General features: G+C 41.0%; 1 protein-coding gene across 4 annotated transcripts in view; it reads right to left on the bottom strand.

The window, feature by feature from the left end:
• Positions 1-5,413: 5,413 nt before the first annotated feature.
• Positions 5,414-19,984, bottom strand: part of TPCN2 (two pore segment channel 2) — a 57,075-nt gene continuing 42,504 nt past the window's right edge. For all 4 annotated transcript variants that reach the window (XM_073347860.1, XM_073347861.1, XM_073347863.1 and 1 more), the window contains 8 exons: positions 19,397-19,496; positions 14,597-14,668; positions 12,533-12,606; positions 11,944-12,034; positions 11,756-11,838; positions 10,668-10,749; positions 8,874-8,959; positions 5,414-8,192 (listed from right to left, as the gene is read on the bottom strand). In XM_073347860.1, the coding sequence (XP_073203961.1) occupies positions 8,114-8,192; positions 8,874-8,959; positions 10,668-10,749; positions 11,756-11,838; positions 11,944-12,034; positions 12,533-12,606; positions 14,597-14,668; positions 19,397-19,496 (667 nt within the window). In that variant the 3' untranslated portion in view covers positions 5,414-8,113. The remainder of the gene's footprint in view (positions 8,193-8,873; positions 8,960-10,667; positions 10,750-11,755; positions 11,839-11,943; positions 12,035-12,532; positions 12,607-14,596; positions 14,669-19,396; positions 19,497-19,984) is intronic.

The raw sequence follows: 19,984 nt of genomic DNA, 5'->3' as shown, positions 1-19,984 counted from the left end.
CACCAGAAGCAATTATGATCATGTAGTGTGACATTCTGCATTACACAGGCCTTAGAATTTCACTCAGTAGTTCCTGCATCCAGCCCAACATAAATGTGGTTGAATTAGAGCATATATTTTAGAAAGATATCCAATCTGGTGTATTGCCCTCACTGTTAACATGCATCTTATTTCTAGTTTGAACTTTGCTGATTTCAACTTCCAGCCATGGGATCTTGTTATGTTTATGTCTGCTAGATTCTGCAGAAGAATTCAACAATTTGGATGCAAGCCCTGAGCACACACAGAGGCACAGAGCCACAGTTTCCATTGATTGACTTCAATTTGCAGTTGTAGGTGCTCAGCACTTCTGAAAAAAAATCAGATCCTTTGCTTTTATGTCCCAGGTGTTAGAATATGAAAGCTATATTTTAAAAATGTAACAGAATATCAACCGAATGAAGTGCAGATGAGCCTGGCCCACATCCTGTAGAAGTGGATCTAAAGGTTCCTAAAGCGAGTGTGTGGGCTGGGGATGAGAGTAGACTGACAAGTATTTGTGTTGGGTGGTATTCAACCTTCAGTTTTTGTGTATTCTTAATACAGTATTTGCACAAGTGACTGAATCTTGGATATGCGCTAAGTTATAGGAGATGGGGATCTGGTGTGCCAATCCCAGCCCATCTGCAGTCAAAAGCCTAAATGCTTGTAAATCAGATGGTAAATCTTTAAAATGCTCCCTTTGGTAGAACAGACACAACTAGTTTGGAGGTTCCAAGATATTTATTCCAGATTTCCTTCTACTCCTCTACCCTGATATGACGCAACCCGATATAACACAAATTCGGGTATATCAGAGTAAAGGGAGGCACTCTGGGGTGTGGGGCTGTGCACTCCGGCAGATCATCAGCAAGTTCGATATAACACAGTTTCACCTATAACGCGGTAAGATTTTTTGGCTCCCGAGGACCGCGTTATAATCGGGCTAGAGGTGTATTGTCTAAAAACCAAGCTTCGTCGTGGGAAGGACTTAAAATAGAACAAAATGCTACACAAAAACAAATGAGAGTAACATGGAAGACTTAAGGATGCATAGTGGCAAAATTATGAACCACTTAAGATGGAAATGTCAACATCTTTTTACAACATAACACCTGAAATTCACAGGTATAGTCAAGAAAGAAAGAGGCCTCTCTCCTGGATTAAGGCTGTGAACTGGGACTCTGGGTTCGATTCCTAGCTCTCCCATGGATTTTCAATGTCATCCTGGGCAGACCACCAAATATCTTGGATGATCCTCTACAAAAGAGGGATAGTAATACATTCCTACCTCACAGGGATGTTTTGAGGAAAATCCAGAAGTAGCTGGGAAGTGCTGCAATATTACTGTGAAGGGGGCCATCCAAGTATCCACACAGAACAAAGCCAAGACCTCTGCTAGCTCACTGCAATATAGAGGACCCAGTATTTTTTAAGAAAATGTTTAATATTGAGCTTTTAAAAAAAATAAAAGTAACAGGACAGCCTGGGACCTGTCTTTGTGCATTTGCTGTTTTAAGTTACAAAAATTCATGTCTCAAATTCAGAGCAAACTTTTTAATACGCTTGGTATGAAAATTTCAAAGTTTAAAATTGGATATAAGAGTCCACTCTAATAAACTTCATGAAAACCTGAGATTCTGACAAGTCCAATTTAATAAAACCACCGACAACCCTGATTTCTTGCCAGCTTGTTTCTTCTAGCATTTGCAAGAATGTAACTTTAGGATTGCTGTATTGTCTGTCTCACTGAAACCACAGAACTGAAATCTAAATGGCTCTGGAATGTTTTCGAGCCTGTGTGTTTCATTTGTACTTTCAAGTAAATATTTTTGTTGGTTGGAATCATAATTGTGAGCAATAGCAGACATTTTGATTTTCCCCCGTAGTAAGTAACATGGGTAATTCATGACATAGCATAAGTTCCATCTTTGGCAGCCACATGCATGCCCAGTGGTGGCAACTGCACACCATCATTTTCCCCCAGGAATGCAATAGGTTATTAGCCCACTAAGGCACTTTTTAAAAAACCCACACACTTATTATACCTAGCAACTACATTTTATACTCAGTCTTGAAATTCTTCACATACTCTGCAAAGGAGGTAATTATAGGTGGCCATTTAAACAGTTTGCTACATACATCACTATATATTTAGTCTTAAAAACAAATAAAGTCTCTTAGGCTTGTGTTTTCTGAACATTTTCCCTAGCTTCATGTTGGGAAAACAACAGCTCTGCAGACACAGAGAATAATTCTGGCACATTCTCCCTGTAGATTGGAGTGTAAGGCTAGGCTTGTGGTTAAGGATGTCAGGAGATCTGGGATCTATTCCCACCTCAGCCACAGACTTCCCATGTGACCTTGGGCTAATTACTTAGGGCTTGTCTACACTGGCAATGTTAAAGCGCTGCCGCAGCACCGCTTTAACGTGGCTTATGTAGTCCCGGCAGAGTGCTGGGCGAGAGCTCTCCCAGCGCTCTAAAAAAAAAAACAAAAAAAAAAACCAACCACCTCCACAAGGGGCGCAGCTACCAGCGCTGGTGCACTGTCTACACTGGCGATTTACAGCGCTGAAACTTGCTGCGCTCAGGCGGGTGTTTTTTCACACCTGAGTGAGAAAGTTGCAGCGCTGTAAAGTGCCAGTGTAGACAAGGCCTTAATCTCTCATGCCTCACGTTATCTGTAACATGGGGGAAATAGCTTACAGGGATGTTGTGACGCTCAACTAATGATTGTGAAACATGCTAGTCTAGATTTTCACAAATGACTAACGATTTTGAGTGCCTCAACTTTTGGGCGCTCAACTTGAGAGACTATAAATGGGGAGTGATTTTCAGAGGCTATATGCACAGCACTTACTGAAAATCAGGTCCCCAGTCTAAGGTATCTCAAGCCAGGCCTCCAAAATTGTTAGTCACTCTTAAAAATCTTGGCTGTTAAGATCAGCAGGTGGAAAAAATGTTTTATTTAAACCCTTACTAAAAAAAAACTATAATATTCTACAGTTATGATCCAAAACATCATACATTACATTACTGTTAGTGATTTATGTATCTTTTTTCATACATATTAACCGAAAAACATAGAAAATTTGCACATAATTAAAAAAAGCTTTAAGGGTAAAATTTTCAAAAATGCCTATGTGACTAATTTTCAGGAGTGTCTCAGGTTCCTAAGTGCTTAGTTCTCATTTCCGGTTTAGGAAACACAGTTTTATCCTAAATCTTAATTTGGTTATTGTCATCAAATGCCTGTTGATTTTTGTAGGGTTTCCGTTGTGTACAAATATGGACATTTCACGTTAGAAAAAACAATCATCAATAAATTGGTGAGCCAATGAACAATTGGGAGAGTGGGTTGGGGGAGGAGAAGACAAAACAGAAAAACTATTCAAAACAAATTTGCAGAATAACCCAACTACACACAACAGGATTAAGGAAGGATGTGAGAAAATGACCATTTAGGGCACACCCATTGCTCTTGACAGTTGGTGTATAAGGTTTATGTGTAACTTTGTGAAATATGAGATAGAAACAAAAGTAAATGACTTACCAGTTAATGCTTGCTTTGTTTATAGCAGTTAGGATTTCATTCAGCAATAACCAGGAAAATTAAATGTTGAATTAAGATGCTCAGAGTGGAAATATGCACAAAGCCCCATCTACTTCCCCCCACGCCATCCCCCACACACTATCCCATTCACATACATCCCAAATCCTCCTCCTCAGAGTTACAGGTTTACACTGAAAGCTTGAAAGTGTTTGCCTAGGAATGCAGATATAGGACCTGAGCCAATGCCCTTTAAATCAATCGGAATGCCCCCCACCAATTTCAACAGGCTTTGAATTGGGCCCACATACAGTCAAGTTAAGATGGTAAAACCCTATGAAAAGTAGAAGAGCAGGTTGACACATTCTACTTTTATTTTGGGTGGTTGGTTGGTTTTCATAAAAAGCAAAGATGCAGGTGAGGCAGGTGGAATACTTGAAACAGTTTCTATTTCAGCAGTTTTCAAATTTTTGAGCTGAGCCCCTCTTTGAGTTTCAATTTTTGGTTGCCTCCCCCAACCCAGACAAAAACAGACATATGCAAAGGCAACCCAGACAAAAACAGACACATGCAAAGGTAAGACTGATGGCCTACTCATACACCTAACAGAGACCTTAACATAGCTTTAATTAAATTATGTACACCTGCAAGTTTCAAATACACAGATACTTACCAATGGCACAGCCAAGGCTTCCGTGGCAGCCGGACTACTTTTACCTTGCAGCCAGACTGCACTGCTAGGGCAGGGCCAATACCTGCCCCTCTGCCCCTGCCCACTCGTGTTTTCAGGGTGGGGCAACTGTCTCTGGGGGTGGAGCCAGTGTTGGATGCAAAGACTGCCGGGAGCGGAAATCGGCAGCCATGGCAGATGTTGCCATGGACCCACAGGCTGAGCGGCCTGCTGAGGTGAGTCGGGGTGGAGGTGGCACTCCCTCCCCCGCGGAGCCTGGCCCAGGTCCCACCTCACTTGTCCCCCGCCCAAAAGTTCTTCCACACCCCCTAAGGGGGTATGTCCCACAGTTTGAAAACCTCTGCTCTATCTGGATTAAGGAATTTTAAACCGTAGTATCAGCTTCTAAAACCATAACAGTATGCACAGCTGCCAGCACATGTGGTCTATCAGCAAGTGAAAAGATAAACCCTGTAATTTACACAGGATAAAAGATAGCACATAAGTGTTTAAGCCAACCTGACCTTGCAGTTTGGGGATAACTAATGGATACTGGGAATCATTTTTAATATTGCTCTAAAAACCTAGAAAATAAATGCTCGCCAAAAGCAGCAAGCTGTGCAGCTGAAAAAAATTTACACACAGCAACACAGTACAGATATTAATAAAAATGTGGAGAAACTATAAAGTCCGTTTCCCCCATCTCAATCAATCCCTTATGATTTTACCTGCTAATGGTAGGCTTTTCTCTATGCATTGTAACATGTGCATAGTAACGGGAATTATACTGCCTGTCTCATTTGCAGCTCTGAACAGAATCTCTTTTATACATGTCTCCATAGTGCAGCGTGCTTGTGCTGTCTCCTACTGAATGGAGTCAGAACTTCTCAGCTTTATTCCCTAAACTCTGATACTGCAATAGCTGCATAGATGTTTTTCCTTAAGCTGAAGTGGGAGGGGCTACTGATTTTGGAACAGGAAGATCTGGGGTACAATCCTGCTGTCACTAAAGCTTTTTAGTGTGGCAAAAGCAAGCGAAGTAATCACATGTCAAAGTTCTCCCTTGGTCATGGATTTGTTACAATGGAGCTGATGAATTTTTTTTTTTTTTTTTTGCCATTTCCACAGAACAGCTTTGTACTTACTAGAAAGCAAACAAGAAGAAAAAAAATCTGAAGATAGAAAACCAAATTTGTTGCTGTATTTACATATGAGAATCCAAACTATGGTTTTAATACATTTTTCCAAAGCTTTCAAATGGTCATTTCTTCCAGGTGTGTGTCTGTGTCTCATCTACCCACCCTTAACAAGAATAACCACCTATGTCCAGGTTATGCAACACAGCATAAATAGCAATTCTATATAGGTTCGAGCCAAAGAAGTGCTGAGCACTCAACTCTTACTGAAATCAATGGGAGTGGAAGGTGCTCAACATGTCATGGGAAGAGCTCAGCCCTTCAGATGATCAAACCACACATGAGGTCCTTCAACATTTAGAACACGTAAATGGAAGAAAGGAATAAAAAGGACATTTTTACCAATTAAGCCTTCTGTTTTACTTCTATTCAAGTCTCTGTGCATTTAAAGCATAAGAGTTGTATCACACAGTAATTTACCTCTTACAGTACAATTTATATTAGACACGCTATTTCCTGTATGTAGTTCTGCATTACATTCCCAGTCCAATATATAAACAAACAAACAAGCACTAAAATAGACTGTTCTCTGCACATCTGTCCATGTGCAAGGATTGCATACAAGAGACATGATTTATGAAGATTATACAAATATCACACCAAGTTATGCTACTTTGGTAAACAATGGAACATAATGGCCAAATAAAACATGAAGAGCCAAAATAGAACATCCCAAGCATACAGGAACGGACAGGCTCACTTGGCAGGATGAACATACATAATTCACCAAGTATACAGAGTATAGAAACAAGACGGAGTTAAAGGAATTATGAGTTATGAGGAGAGGCTGAGGGAGCTGGGATTGTTTAGCCTGCAGAAGAGAAGAATGAGGGGGGATTTGATAGCTGCTTTCAACTACCTGAAAGGGGGTTCCAAAGAGGATGGCTCTAGACTGTTCTCAATGGTAGCAGATGACAGAACGAGGAGTAATGGTCTCAAGTTGCAGTGGGGGAGGTTTAGATTGGATATTAGGAAAAACTTTTTCACTAAGAGGGTGGTGAAACACTGGAATGCGTTACCTAGGGAGGTGGTAGAATCTCCTTCCTTAGAGGTTTTTAAGGTCAGGCTTGACAAAGCCCTGGCTGGGATGATTTAACTGGGAATTGGTCCTGCTTCGAGCAGGGGGTTGGACTAGATGACCTTCAGGGGTCCCTTCCAACCCTGATATTCTATGATTCTATGAATGCTTAATGCGGTTAAAGAGTGATAACCAAGAGTAACTGGCTTACACTAAAATAAGAAAAAATTAGGCTAACTTCCTACTGATGAGATGCATCAGATAGTGGAAGCTGTTCAACTGTGCGAGTGTCTTGCTGTGGAACTGTATTGGAAAAAAAGCTAGAAAATAGGGAACAATCCTGTGTTGATTCTAAGGTGATGGACTAGATGACCTAATAGGCCCTTCCCCCCATCTCTGACGTCTATGATACAATAAATGTTTAACCAGAACTGGGGAAAACAGCTAGCACAAAGGATATGATCTTGCATGATTCTAAGCACCCTCAAGCTTCCATGGACTACAGTGAGAAATGAGGCAGCCCAGTACCTTGCAGGATTTGTCCCATCCAGCTCAAAAAAAAAATGATTTTGGTACCACATACTATCCTAAATCCACTCCCCTGAATTAAAAATCAATTTATTATATACAGGTATAGATTATAAGGGGGAAGCCTGAACATTACTGCCTGCTCCCCATCCACCCAAGGTGGATACATGGCTATATTTTGCACAGGATTTCCACTAAAATTCTTGCAAAAGTAAACAAATTGTGGCTCAATATGAATCCAGGGAAAACAAGACTTGTCAGAATGCAAAAAGGAAGAGCTCATTTTCAAAACAACATGAGCATATTTTCTCTGAAGTAGAGCTTAATTATTCCAGATTGTAAAACAAGGGCACGTTTGTTCCATCCAAAATTATACTGACCTTGATAATGTTATCAATATAATGCAATCACCACATGGGCACAGCCCTTAACACCGGCCAAAAAAAGGAAACTGTGATACAGACTATCTCCACCTTCGACCTGAACTTTTGAACAGGATTGTACAACTATGAACATTTAGTAAATAAAAGAATGCTGGCATCATATTTCAATAAAAATAGTGTTTCGATCTCCCTTATTACAAAAAGGCTGAGAATCTAGAGCATGACTCTGCCTAATTCATTCAAGAATTTCAAAGCACGGTCCTTGGCACACACTGAATGCCAAAATAGGCAGTTCCATTATTTATGGTACAAAAAAGCAGCAAGCATAGTGGTTAGAAGTGTTTGCATTAAAGTGCACTGTCATTTTAATATTCTCTTTAATACTCTTTTAAAAAAAAATCAAATAAAATGGTCTACAACTCCTTGTCCTGACACTTAAAAAAATAACAGCTGCATATTCCCATAAAATGACTAAAATCAAGTCACATTAGAAGAATTTAATGTTTTTTTTAAAAAAGGAGCAGATTATTTAAAAAAAAAAAAGTTCTCCCTGCAGTTCTCTGCATTGTAGGTGGTGTTCAAGAGTAAAATCAAAATGCCAACTAAAATGTTACATGCTTTCCTGTAAGCTTTCAGGTTAACAGCACTTTACAGAAAATACATTCAATTTCACTGCAATAATCAGTCCTCCAGCTGACAACCTTATTGCAAAAAAAGGCATAAATAAACTGGTCCTCCCATCAATCTGTCATCTACACAGTTGCAGGTGTGGATGCTGGTGCAGTTTTTCCATCAGCTCTTCCTCTGTAGGTTCTTCCAAAACATCCCTACAAAGAAAAACGCATAAGTTGCTTAGGGCAGCAAAGGGGATTTTTCAACATTTTTTTACTGAGATATAACATCCTTATTTCAAGACTGACGAAGAGAATTACAATTACAACAGGCTGATGCTTCCTAATGATGCATCCAGTTCCAAGTGATCCATCCTTCTACACTACAGACGTGTCATAGAAACCAGCAGCTGTTTTCCCATAAGGAGAAGGAAAGCAATTTCCTGCATGCAGTACAACATAACTGAGGTCAATGGATGTGCTTTCCTGAAAAAAAACTTGTCAAATGAGAACATGCTCCCAGTGAAGCCATTGCACATTAAATCTGTACCACAAGTTCTACTTATGCAACACGATCAACTCTCCACCCACAGTCGAACACAAAGCCAAGAATGTGGATTGTTTTACCCTTCCCACCCAGAGTAGTCCTTCATTATTAGCACCTCTTCTCCCAGCATCATATTATGGAATGTTCCAAAAGGTTAGGCTATTAAGCCAGGGCAGGGCAGGCATAGGTAAAGCACTTTCAGGACTGCTCCCGGCTAATAGCTAAAAGATTTGTACTCTTACTCACCAGGCTTGAAGCAAACCCTGTTCCCACCTGGAACGCTGTCTTTGAAAAGGACATTAGCATCCTTAAAAATAGGCTATTATCCACCTAGTCCTAATGTGACTCACCTGAACATTAATTCCACCGTTGTCTGGTATTCAATTTCTGAGAGAGACTGCCGATGGGAGTGACGGTCCCACTTGTGAATAAAGTTCTGGAATTGGAAGGAGAAAGAAAATAAAAGGCTAGTTTTAGCATCTTTAGACATAACGTTTTATATTTTCCCCGTGGTTTAGTTTTTATAAATCCCCCTAAAGCCCAGAACAGAAATGTTCTTCGAGCCAGTTATACATATATATGAGGTACATAATAATAAACCAAAATACCAAATAATAAAAATATTCCTTCTGCACTTCACTGAATTAACTTAACACTTCAACACAACGCTTCGAGGTAAATCACTGTTTACGTTTCTGTGCCTGAAACAGGGATGAGTACCTTGCTCATGGTCACACAGTGAGATGGTGGAGGTAAAAATAGAGCAGAGGGACTAAAGGACTCCTGGGTTCAATACACTGTACAAACTGCATTCCCTGATTTAAACATCCACATTTTTAAAATGTCCCTGCTAGCGTTCACCTGCTTAGGTTCCCCCCGGCTGAAAAGCAATTTCTTTGACTTACTTCAAGTTAAAATGTCACAGCTTTATCAAAGAAGGAATGATTTTCGGGCTTGTCTCTTTGCTTGCTTTGATTTACACAATGACAAGAGGTAGATGGACAACTCATGCAGAAACAAAGTTTCCTGCCACACAGTGCCACATCCAAGCCATTACACCAGATCTATGCCCCAAATCCGCAGAAAAAAAGTCAATGGATCTCTCTGCTGGGCTGGTCCCCAAGGGTAGAATACCTTCCCGTACGCTCGCAGATAAGGCTCGGACTTGATGTTGGCACTCCAGAGTCTATTTTGTAGCTATTTAGCCTTCCAGAAAGGATGCAGAGGCAAGTACTGGTAAAGCTGCAAGCTTGTCATGACAATATTTTTATATACTGATTTCAGCACCATCTTTAAAACCTGCTTCATCATCACCATGCTTTAGAAGGCAACCTCTTTAAATCAGGCCAGCCTCTCTGGACTTGACCTCAGTGCCTCTGCAGGAGTGGAAAATCATGGCACAGCCTCTTCAAACGAGGAATAGCTTTTTCTGGAATCCTATAGAGCCAGCTCTCTCTGCAATGGGCATGGCCACCACAAACCTGCAGCCTAGGTGATTAGTACTAGAGACACACAGTACAGTACAGTACAGCACACAGGCAAGTCTGTGGCTCTTATATAGTAAATAAGAACACCGTACATTTATACCCTCCAAAGCTGTTTACAAACTGAAATCATTCAGCACCAATAAAATGCAAACCAGCTCTGGGGCAGATAGTGATGACCAACCAGCAAATAGTATATCATACAACAAGGGAGCATGAAAAATGCAGTCCAAAAGACTCTAGGAAAAATACTTACTCTTGCAGTGAGTGCTCTGGAGTCTTTAACATCTACACAAAGTAAGCAGGACTTTGCTTTGTATGACCCCATCCAGAAAATACACCCTCCAGCTTAATACAGTTCTCGTGTGCCAAGGGTGACCAAACATACACAAGAATAGTTGGGACAATTCATGTTAATAATAACTGTTCTCTTTTCATTCCCATTAAAGGGTATTGGATGGACAATATTCTCTAAAGTTAATTAAATTATGTCCATAATTACTCTTATCACTAGATGTCCTCTTACACCTGGACAGGCTTTGGATTTATTCCATCACTGAGTGCTCAACTTCACATAATGGCAAAAACTCTACTTCCAATAGATCTGCATAAAAATTCTCACACCTTTCAAGAATCTACAGATAAAACTCATTCCCTTACCTCCAGAAGTAAGGCTACGAACAAATTGACCCAAATGACAGAGGAAATTAGCCACCAGGCTACAAAATAGACCTTTGACCACCTGGAGAAGGAGGATATTAAAAAGACAAAAAATAAAGATGTGTACAATATTATGAGACTAACAATTCCACCTTATAATGAAAATGATTATCCAATGCCTCCATCCCTTAAAAAGCCATGAAAGTTCATAGCTGTGGACTTACATTTTTCCCTGTGAAAAGCTGCACCATTTTCATAAATAAAACAGTTGTCTGGGAGAAACCATTTGTTAAGTTTGGATCTCAATCAGTTGAGAGATAAATGTACTGTCCTTCATCAGAATCCATCCCCAACCACCCGTCACACAAATACACACTGATATCACATCAATTTCTGAGTCTGAATTCTGAAAATGAAATATGAAGTGAAATCTTGGCTCTACCAAAGTCAATGGCAAATCTACCACGGTATAGCGCATTGTGCTTTAACCAATTGGGACACCAAAGGAAGGGAAAATTAACTTAAAGAAAAATCAAGATTCTTAAACTTTACCTATGTTTATTTAATGCAAATGAAAGATGCTAGACTGACACCACACGAGACTGAACACCTCCGTTTATCCACAGAACTGATACAGCAGCAACACAAGCTTCCCCACAGCGATCTACCAACACATCTCAAGGTTGGCCATGAAGGAGCAAAGGTGGGTGAAGCAAACTCATATGGAGTCCAATCTCCATGGTCAATTCAATTCTGGGTCAAGTCAACTGCCAACAAAGATTCCAAATTATTGCTAAATGTGATGCCCACTGGACATTGGACTGAGACTATGAATTTACATAGACAAATAAACAGCTGTCCATTAAGTGACAAGCTTTGGTTACTAGATACTTGGGTGGATTTGAAGAGACGCAACTCGGGATAGCAGCAGGCAGGCAGTAATTTCATATGTAATTCCTGTTCCCAGATCATAAGAAGTGAACTCTGTCTATAGTTTCTGCCCATTTACTTTGAAGAACTATGTTGAATAGAACACAGGATAATACCCCCAATGGAGGGTCTCCTTAGGTACCAGTTTTATTACTTACGGACTTGAGTATCTTGAAAATGCATCCAGGAAAACTTGCCAATTGTTCACCACCATGATATCCCAGAGAGTTACTACCGCAGCCTAAGCAACAAGATGAAACAGAGGCTGAGTGGTTATTGCACTAACTGTCACTATTTAGACATCTTCAGAAAACACAGAACATATTCCACTAGCAACCAGACTCACAGCAAAGTCATCAAAGTTGTTTGGCCAATACTCCAACTGCTCGTAGGTCCCACACTGCAAGGTGCTGTTACCAGATGTTGCATTGACAACACTACAATGAAATTAGAGTGCAATGTTATTATAACATGCTAGACACTGTTCTATAGGTAGAATGCTTCCATTGAGTTGAGTACCTTCTCACAGGCAGAAAGGGAGCTCTAGTTAGAGAGAAAGCAGAAAAGGGGTCTGAAATTTCCAAGATGGGGATGAGCATTCCTGGAGACTCAAAACAGTGATGGGAAGTTGGAAGGATAGAATAGTGAGCAGGGGAGGAAAACCTGCAAGATTTAAGAGGTTAGTGACAGACTGGAGAGAAAGGAAGAGAAAGATAAGGAGGGAAAATCAAGGGGCTCACAGTAAGAAAGTCAAAGATTCTTGGCCCACCACAAATTAAAAATTATACTATAATAGTGAGGAGCGTACAGAAGAGGAGACTGAGGATGGAGGTACTTATCAAAGAGTTCAGGGAGATAAGAACAGAGGTATACAGTGGGGTTTAAAAAACCAAGAGGATCTTTCCAAATACTGAACATTTAGAGTAAAGCCTTACCTGATATTTCCCATAGGAACAACAGCACCTTTAAATAGCACTATGCCAGTTATAGCAAACGCATAGAAAACCACCTGGAAAGGAATACACATTAACATTAGTCACTAAAATACTCAAAAACTAACTTAGGGTGTTGTAAGGTAAGCTACTCAGAGACCATTCAATGTTAAAAAGAATACAATCAACTTAAAACTCATGGAGTAACGGAGGTAACGGAATTTGTTTAAAACAATGCCATGGGTTATTAAAAGTGAAAACTTTTTAAAGCACACTTATTTTTCACTCTATGCTGTATGCTTTCTCTCTATAGTCCATTCAGTGGGGAATTGTTAAAAAAAACTGATGAAGTCACTTTTCTTTATGAAAAGTTTCACCTTCTGGTTCTCAGTGTGGTGATGGCTGAACTGCAAACACTACAGAGGAGTGGCGGTTAAAAACAATTTCTATTGCGATTTTTAAAAAGTTATGGGAAGATTGCTGTTGGACTTAGGTTTCCTAAAAGCAAGCTTCTACCAAACCTAAGCTATGGCCAAATTTAAATCAGCTATTTATATTTAATCAGAAACCTCTGTAAAAGCACCGCTGTAATTGTGCTAAAGTTAAATTTTCAAAAGTGTTTCAGTGACTTAGGAGCATAATTCCCATTTTGAAAAAGGACCAGCTCCCACTGATTATCAATGAGCACTATGTGCCTTTTGAAAATGGGACTTATGTTTTGAAATCACTCATGTACTTTTGAAAATTTTACCTTATGTCAGGAGTTGCCCTAGAAATAACCTTCAGAGAGTTGTCAATGCTTTACAATTCTTACTGAAGAAAGCATCACTTGCTACTAGGCTGGCTTGAGACAACATGAGCTTTCTAGTGAAAATGCCAGGATAATTTCAGTTCTCATGTTTCTATATTGTTATTTAAAAAGTCCCAGGAAGGAAAAGGATATTATACTTTGAGCTACACACAAGAGGATTTTAAACATGTTGGATCCAGTTGATGCTACACATCCACAGTCTGCCACTAGGTGGGGCATCTGGCTTAGCAATAATCAATCAGTTTTATTCCCTGTAACACCAGCTATGAAATTAACTCTAATATATACAGTAAACACTCAAAAGAGAAACGGGCCAAAAAATAATTAACATGATACTAACAGTATATGTTGCAGACTAACGTTGGAAAAAATAAGTCTCAACTCAACAACAAATGTAATAAGACCTCATCATCCAAGGAGATCAACTGAGCATCCTCAACTCCAACTTAAACAAAAATATTTGAAATTAATGATGGTTGAGGGTGCTCAGCCTATCGCAAGATCGGTCTCAGACTGTAAGCTCCTTAGGGCAGAGACTGCGTGTATCTCTGGCCGAGAGCATGCGACCTGCTTGCACACTCTAGCGCAACCAGGGACAGCTGCTGGTGAACCTGGTGCCAGCCCCAGTGGGCAGGGCTGGGGACACTACGGTCATGCTGGAGGAGCTGCCCGGGCTGGACGTTGGCTCCTGTGAACCGAGGCCTGACGTGCTGCTGCTTTCGCCGCTGTGGTTCCTGGTAGAGCCCTGCAACTCCACAGATATCCGCTTTATATCCACAGATATAAACTTTGTATCTGCGCAGGGCTCTAGTTGGTTAGGGTGGTTTTTAATGTGGATAACGTATATTTCCTTAACCTTCTTCTTGGACATGGCTGAACTGTTTCAGCTGAAACTTAAAAAAAAATTAAAAAGCCTGAGGCAGAAACCCAGGACAGGAAATTTCAGCCTGAATGCTTAAAGTTTTGTAAAGTTATAAGTAACTGAACAGAGGGTCTTATAATGGAAAGTTGCTACCAGCTCCACATATAATAATCAGCTAGTTTGTTGATCCCATAAGGAAGGGTTGCACTGCTAGGGGGCAGGATAAACACTTGGAAGCAAATATCTGATGTGCTGTTTCATGAAAATTAGTCATGTAGTTTCTGCTATTGTTAGTGGGGACAATGCATGTACCTTCGCTGGTTTACTCTGTTGAAAGTGTACCCTAGACTGCAGCATATTACAGAAAGACTGACAATCTCGAATTGTAACTCACCACCAGCAGCCCTGCAAAGGCTCTTAAGTTTTTCACCAGATCCAGCAATGTACTGGCAACCAAAGCCATGAACTAAAACAAAACACAGAATTCTTATCAATATTTTATTATACATTTTTTAAGCCCCATTAATCTATTGTAACTAAAATGATATAGAATGATGGCAGGCTGGGAAAATGAAGTGCAGTTAAATACTTTGCACTTCTACTACAGCATCTAGTACAGTGAGGTCCTGACTCATGCCTGGGACTCCTAGCTGCTACGATAATATAAATAATAGTGATTTTCATCCACGGATCTCACAGATTAATAGATTCATAGATATTAAGGTCAGAAGGGACCATTATGATCATCTAGTCTGACCTCCTGCACAATGCAGGCCACAGAATCTCTCCCACCCACTCCTGCGATAAACCTCTCACCTATGTCTGAGCTACTGAAGTCCTCTCATCATGGTTTAAAGACTTCAAAGTGCAGAGAATCCTCCAGCAAGTGACCCATGCCCCATGCTACAGAGGAAGGCGAAAAACCCCCAGGGCCTCTTCCAATCTGCCCTGGAGGAAAATTCCTTCCCAACTCCAAATATGGAGATCAGCTGAACCCTGAGCATATGGGCAAGATTCACCAGCCAGATACACAGGAAAGAATTCTCTGTAGTAACTCAGATCCCACCCCATCTAACATCCCATTACAGGCCATTGGGCCTATTTACCATGAATATTTAAAGATCAATTAATTGCCAAAATCATGTTATCCCATCATACCATCTCCTCCATAAATTTATCCAGTTTAATCTTGAAGCCAGAAAGGTCTTTTGTCCCCACTGCTTCCCTTGGAAGGCTATTCCAGAACTTTACTCCTCTGATGGTTAGAAACCTTCATCTAATTTCAAGTCTAAACTTCCCGATGGCCAGTTTATATCCATTTGTTCTTGTGTCCACATTGGTACTGAGCTTAAATAATTCCTCTCCCTCTCCGGTATTTATCCCTCTGATATAGAGAGCAATCATATCTCCCCTCAACCTTCTTTTGGTTAGGCTAAACAAGCCAAGCTCCTTGAATCTCCTTTCATAAGACAGGTTTTCCATTCCTCAGATCATCCTAGTAACCCTTCTCTGTACCTATTCCAGTTTGAATTCATCCTTCTTAAACACGGGAGACCAGAACTGCACACAGTATTCCAGATGAGGTCTCGCCAGTGCCTTGTATAACGGTACTAACACCTCCTTATCTCTATTGGAAATACCTCGCCTGATGCATCCCAAGACCGTATTAGCTTTTTTCACGGCCACATCACGTTGGCGGCTCATAGTCATCCTGAGGTCAACCAATACTCCAAGGTCCTTCTCCTCCTCCATTACTTCTAATTGATGCGTCCCCAGCTTATAACTAAAATTCTTGTTATTAATCCCTAAATGCATGACCTTACATTTCTCACTATTAAATTTCATCCTATTACTATTACACCAGTTTACAAGGTCATCCAGATCCTCCTGTATGATATCCCAGTCCTTCTCTAAACTGGCAATACCTCCCAGCTTTGCATCATCTGCAAACTTTATTCGTGCACTCCCACTTTTTGTGCCAAGGTCAGTAATAAAAAGATTAAATAAGATTGGTTCCAAAACCGATCACTGAGGAACTCCACTGGTAACCTCCCTCCAACCTGACAGTTCACCTTTCAGTAGGACCCATTGTAGTCTCCCCTTTAACCAATTCCTTATCCACCTTTCAATTTTCATATTGATCCCCATCTTTTCCAATTTAACTAATAATTCCCCATGTGGCACCGTATCAAATGCCTTACTGAAATCTAGGTAAATTAGATCCACTGCGTTTCCTTTGTCTAAAAAAATCTGTTACTTTCTCAGAAAAGGAGATCAGGTTGGTTTGGCACGATCTACATTTTGTAAAACCATGTTGTATTTTGTCCCATTTACCATTGACCTCAATGTCCTTAACTACTTTCTCCTTCAAAATGTTTTCCAAGACCTTGCAGACTACAGAGGTCAAACTAACAGGCCTGTAGTTACCTGGATAACGTTTTTTTCCTTTCTTAAAAATGGGAACTATGTTAGCAATTCTCCAGTCATACAGTACAATCTCCACATACTAAGTACAGTTAATGAATGAAGTCATATACTCTTGTGAGGTGGATGCTATTACTATAGTCCTGTCACAGTTTCACAGTGACTGCACCTGTATTCCCCCTCTGTGGTCCTTCCAGGGTATCTACTTAAAGCTTTCAAGCTCCCAGCCATCATCTGTCTTCAGCAGAGACCCTTGTCTTTCTCCCTCCTGACTGGGGGTTCCACAGCTCCTTGGGTTTCACTGTGATATCCCCAGCAAACCAGATTGCCTTAACAGGCCAGTATCTGCACTTTGCTTTTTCTCTGAAGTGTACTGCCAGTTATGTTACCACACAGCTCCATCTAAGTAAACACACCTATTCTTAAGGTAAACAGACTACAGAGAAAACATACTGAATCAATAAAAGAACCTATACACATGCGAAAAACCCTACCATAGGTCGCCCCAGCTCCAGCCAAGGGCAGCCACAACTGGGTCCCCCCCATTCCCTTGGACTGGGCAGAACAGCCGTTTCTTTAAATGGCTTGGACATGTGATCTCGGCCTTCATTAACAGGTAAATAAGCAAACAAACACCAATTCAGGGCAAAACTTCAAAAGGCTGGGGTTTTGCATAACCAGAGTTGTGGAATTTGCATTAACCTCTCCCTAGCGAATCTGAAGAAAATCCACTTAACGTTTATTGTCCCAAAAGTCCACACTTGTCTGGCACATTTTCAATAGTCTTTTGTACTCCCAGGAGTTACACAGGTTACCTCTCCCCCCCACTCCAAAGAGTTTTAGACAATCCCAGCCCAGAATAATACATAAATTTCATAACCAAGGATACTGCAGGAAATTGTCATTTCTGTCAAAATTACAGACTGGGAAACTGAGGCAAACACCTTAAGTGACTTACCCAAAGTCAGACGGTGACCGTAGGTGAGCCAGGAATGGAGCCCACAACTCCCAACTCTTGGTCCCATGTCTAAACCATTAGACCACACTTCCTCACTTTCCAGTTTGCACTTCACCCTGACATTAGCTAAACATTTGTTTTACTGAACTGGGATGCAAGTACAAAATAGTCTCCACAGCAGCTGTCATGCAAAGGCTCCAGGGATCTCCCAGCCTAGGCAGCCAGACAGACCTCACCCAATTCTGAATAGGGTAATGTCTCTCTTGGAACTACCCAAGCCTGCTTTCTTCCCAGGTGCAGTCTACAGTCTGGTACTAGCTCAGCATACCATATGGGTATGACAAGCAACAAGGCTGAGCCAGATTGTTCCCTGGCTGATCTGTCCCTCATATGAACTCACCACTGCTATAAGCAGCTTCACTATTTCCAGGTGTACAGCTCCAAATATTGGCTGTTTTTGCCTTTCTACAGCAGGCTCGTTTGCTATGCACTACCCTCTGTTGTCCAGGACCAAAGCTTTGAACTGACCAGAGTGCTGAGAGAATTAGAAGGACTCAATGTTAGAGCAACACTATATCATCATCAATGGTTAATCCTGGCATCACTTGATACAAACCTGAAATAAGAGAGACAACGTGGGTGAGGTATTATCTTTTATTGGCCCAACTTCTGTTGGAGAGAGAAAAGCTTTTGAGCCACACAGAGCTCTTCTTCAGCTCGGAGTACCTTTCCCAGACCTGAAGAGCTCAGTGTGGCTCAAAAGCTAGCCTCTGTCACTGACAGAAGTTGGTCCAACAAAAGAAATTACCTCACCCACCTTGTCTCTCTAATATCCTGGGACCCATACAGCTACAGAGTCACTGCAAGCCAGAAATAAGTAAGATTTGCACTTTTAATGGAAAAATTTCCATATACTGAATCAGCTCTTTGAACCTGAGGTGAAATTGGGCCTGGGTTGTAAGTAAGTAGGGTTGGGTATGAGGATATGGGAAGTAATTTCAGTTACAAGGATCAGTGCACAGGCATTTCACCTTTGCGAATCTGCGTTCAAATCCTGACCTAGACTGCAAGTGAAAACAAAGTGATTGTCTCATCTAGGTTGCTGTTTATATGGGGATTTTGTCGTTCATACAAGGCCCTCAAACACCGGGTCTGTTAAAGAAATTAGGTGGGGGAGCCAACATAGCACCTAGAAACTATTATAAATTCCTCATTGGAGTTGTATCCACTCAGGTGCTCAAGAGTGGGAACATAAGGCAAAAGGTCACTTATAGGGTACATATACAATGCAGCTGGAATTTCCACCTCGGGTAAACATGTGTGCACTAGCATTCATCCAACTAGCGTGCTAAAAATAGCACTGTGGCCACCGCAACTTGGGTGGCAGCTCGGGCAGCTGCCCTAGTACAGAGCGAGGCTCTCTCACAGGACTGTACTTGAGTTACTAGCCCATGCTGCCGCAGCTACACTCAGGTCCAGATTAATCAATGGGCAACTCTGTGAACTTGCAAAGGCCCCCATCTTAGGCAGGGCCCCCGATCGCTGGCATAAAAAGAGATGGGCGACTGGTGGCTGCGGGTCCACATCCAAACCACCAGATCATTGTATATAGCCCGCCCCCACATCACTCCACATGCTGGAAGGGGACTGAGAGTGAGGAGTTTCCAAGTTGTAAACCCAACTCAGATGCCTCTTCAATGCAATCAAATCCATCCGCGATGAAAAGGGTTATTATTCGGAGAAGGTTCTAGGAAGTTTTATAATTGGACTAGTCGAGAACTCAGGAAGTGGGAAAAAGCAAGGTACACGCACCTTCATGTTCGGGATAATCCGCAGAAATCTGAATACGATTAGCATATTCACCAGGCGCACCATATCCCACAGAGACAGCAACCCCATTATTTCAGGTCTCCTACAAAAGACACATGAATAATGCAACAAATTAGAACAACTAGTGACATAAAAAAAAAACCAACAGAGAAGCAACTGATGATAATTTTTTATTTGTTCTTCACAAATTTTGCTCAGCATTTGTGGGTTAATAATTTTTAGAAAAAGGAAGTTCTATTTCATCATGTACAACCTCTTTATAAACCTAATGCTGACAGTTACAGGGCTGAGAATTTACCTGGCAGGAGTCTCAGCCACAGGAAATATTAATGACTGAGGAGGAAGGAGATCCACCGATAGCTGCCATCACTTAAGCTACAATTTTAAATGTGGACATGACATAAAAGCATCTCCAGCTGTTTCAATGTGTATTGAAATGCCTGGTCAACTGATCTTGTTTCTACCAGACAGCCCTTCTCCTGTCTCCTCAAAGGAGATTTGACTTTGTGTAGTTTGAATCCTCTGGATGGAAGTGAAAGAAACAGGTTGGATGCAAGTCCCTTAGGAAAC

The sequence above is a fragment of the Lepidochelys kempii genome, chromosome 6, assembly GCF_965140265.1.
Source record: "Lepidochelys kempii isolate rLepKem1 chromosome 6, rLepKem1.hap2, whole genome shotgun sequence".
In the NCBI taxonomy this organism is placed as follows: domain Eukaryota; kingdom Metazoa; phylum Chordata; order Testudines; family Cheloniidae; genus Lepidochelys; species Lepidochelys kempii.
Note: the sequence above shows the minus strand (reverse complement) of the source record. Positions and strands in the feature narration are given on the sequence as shown.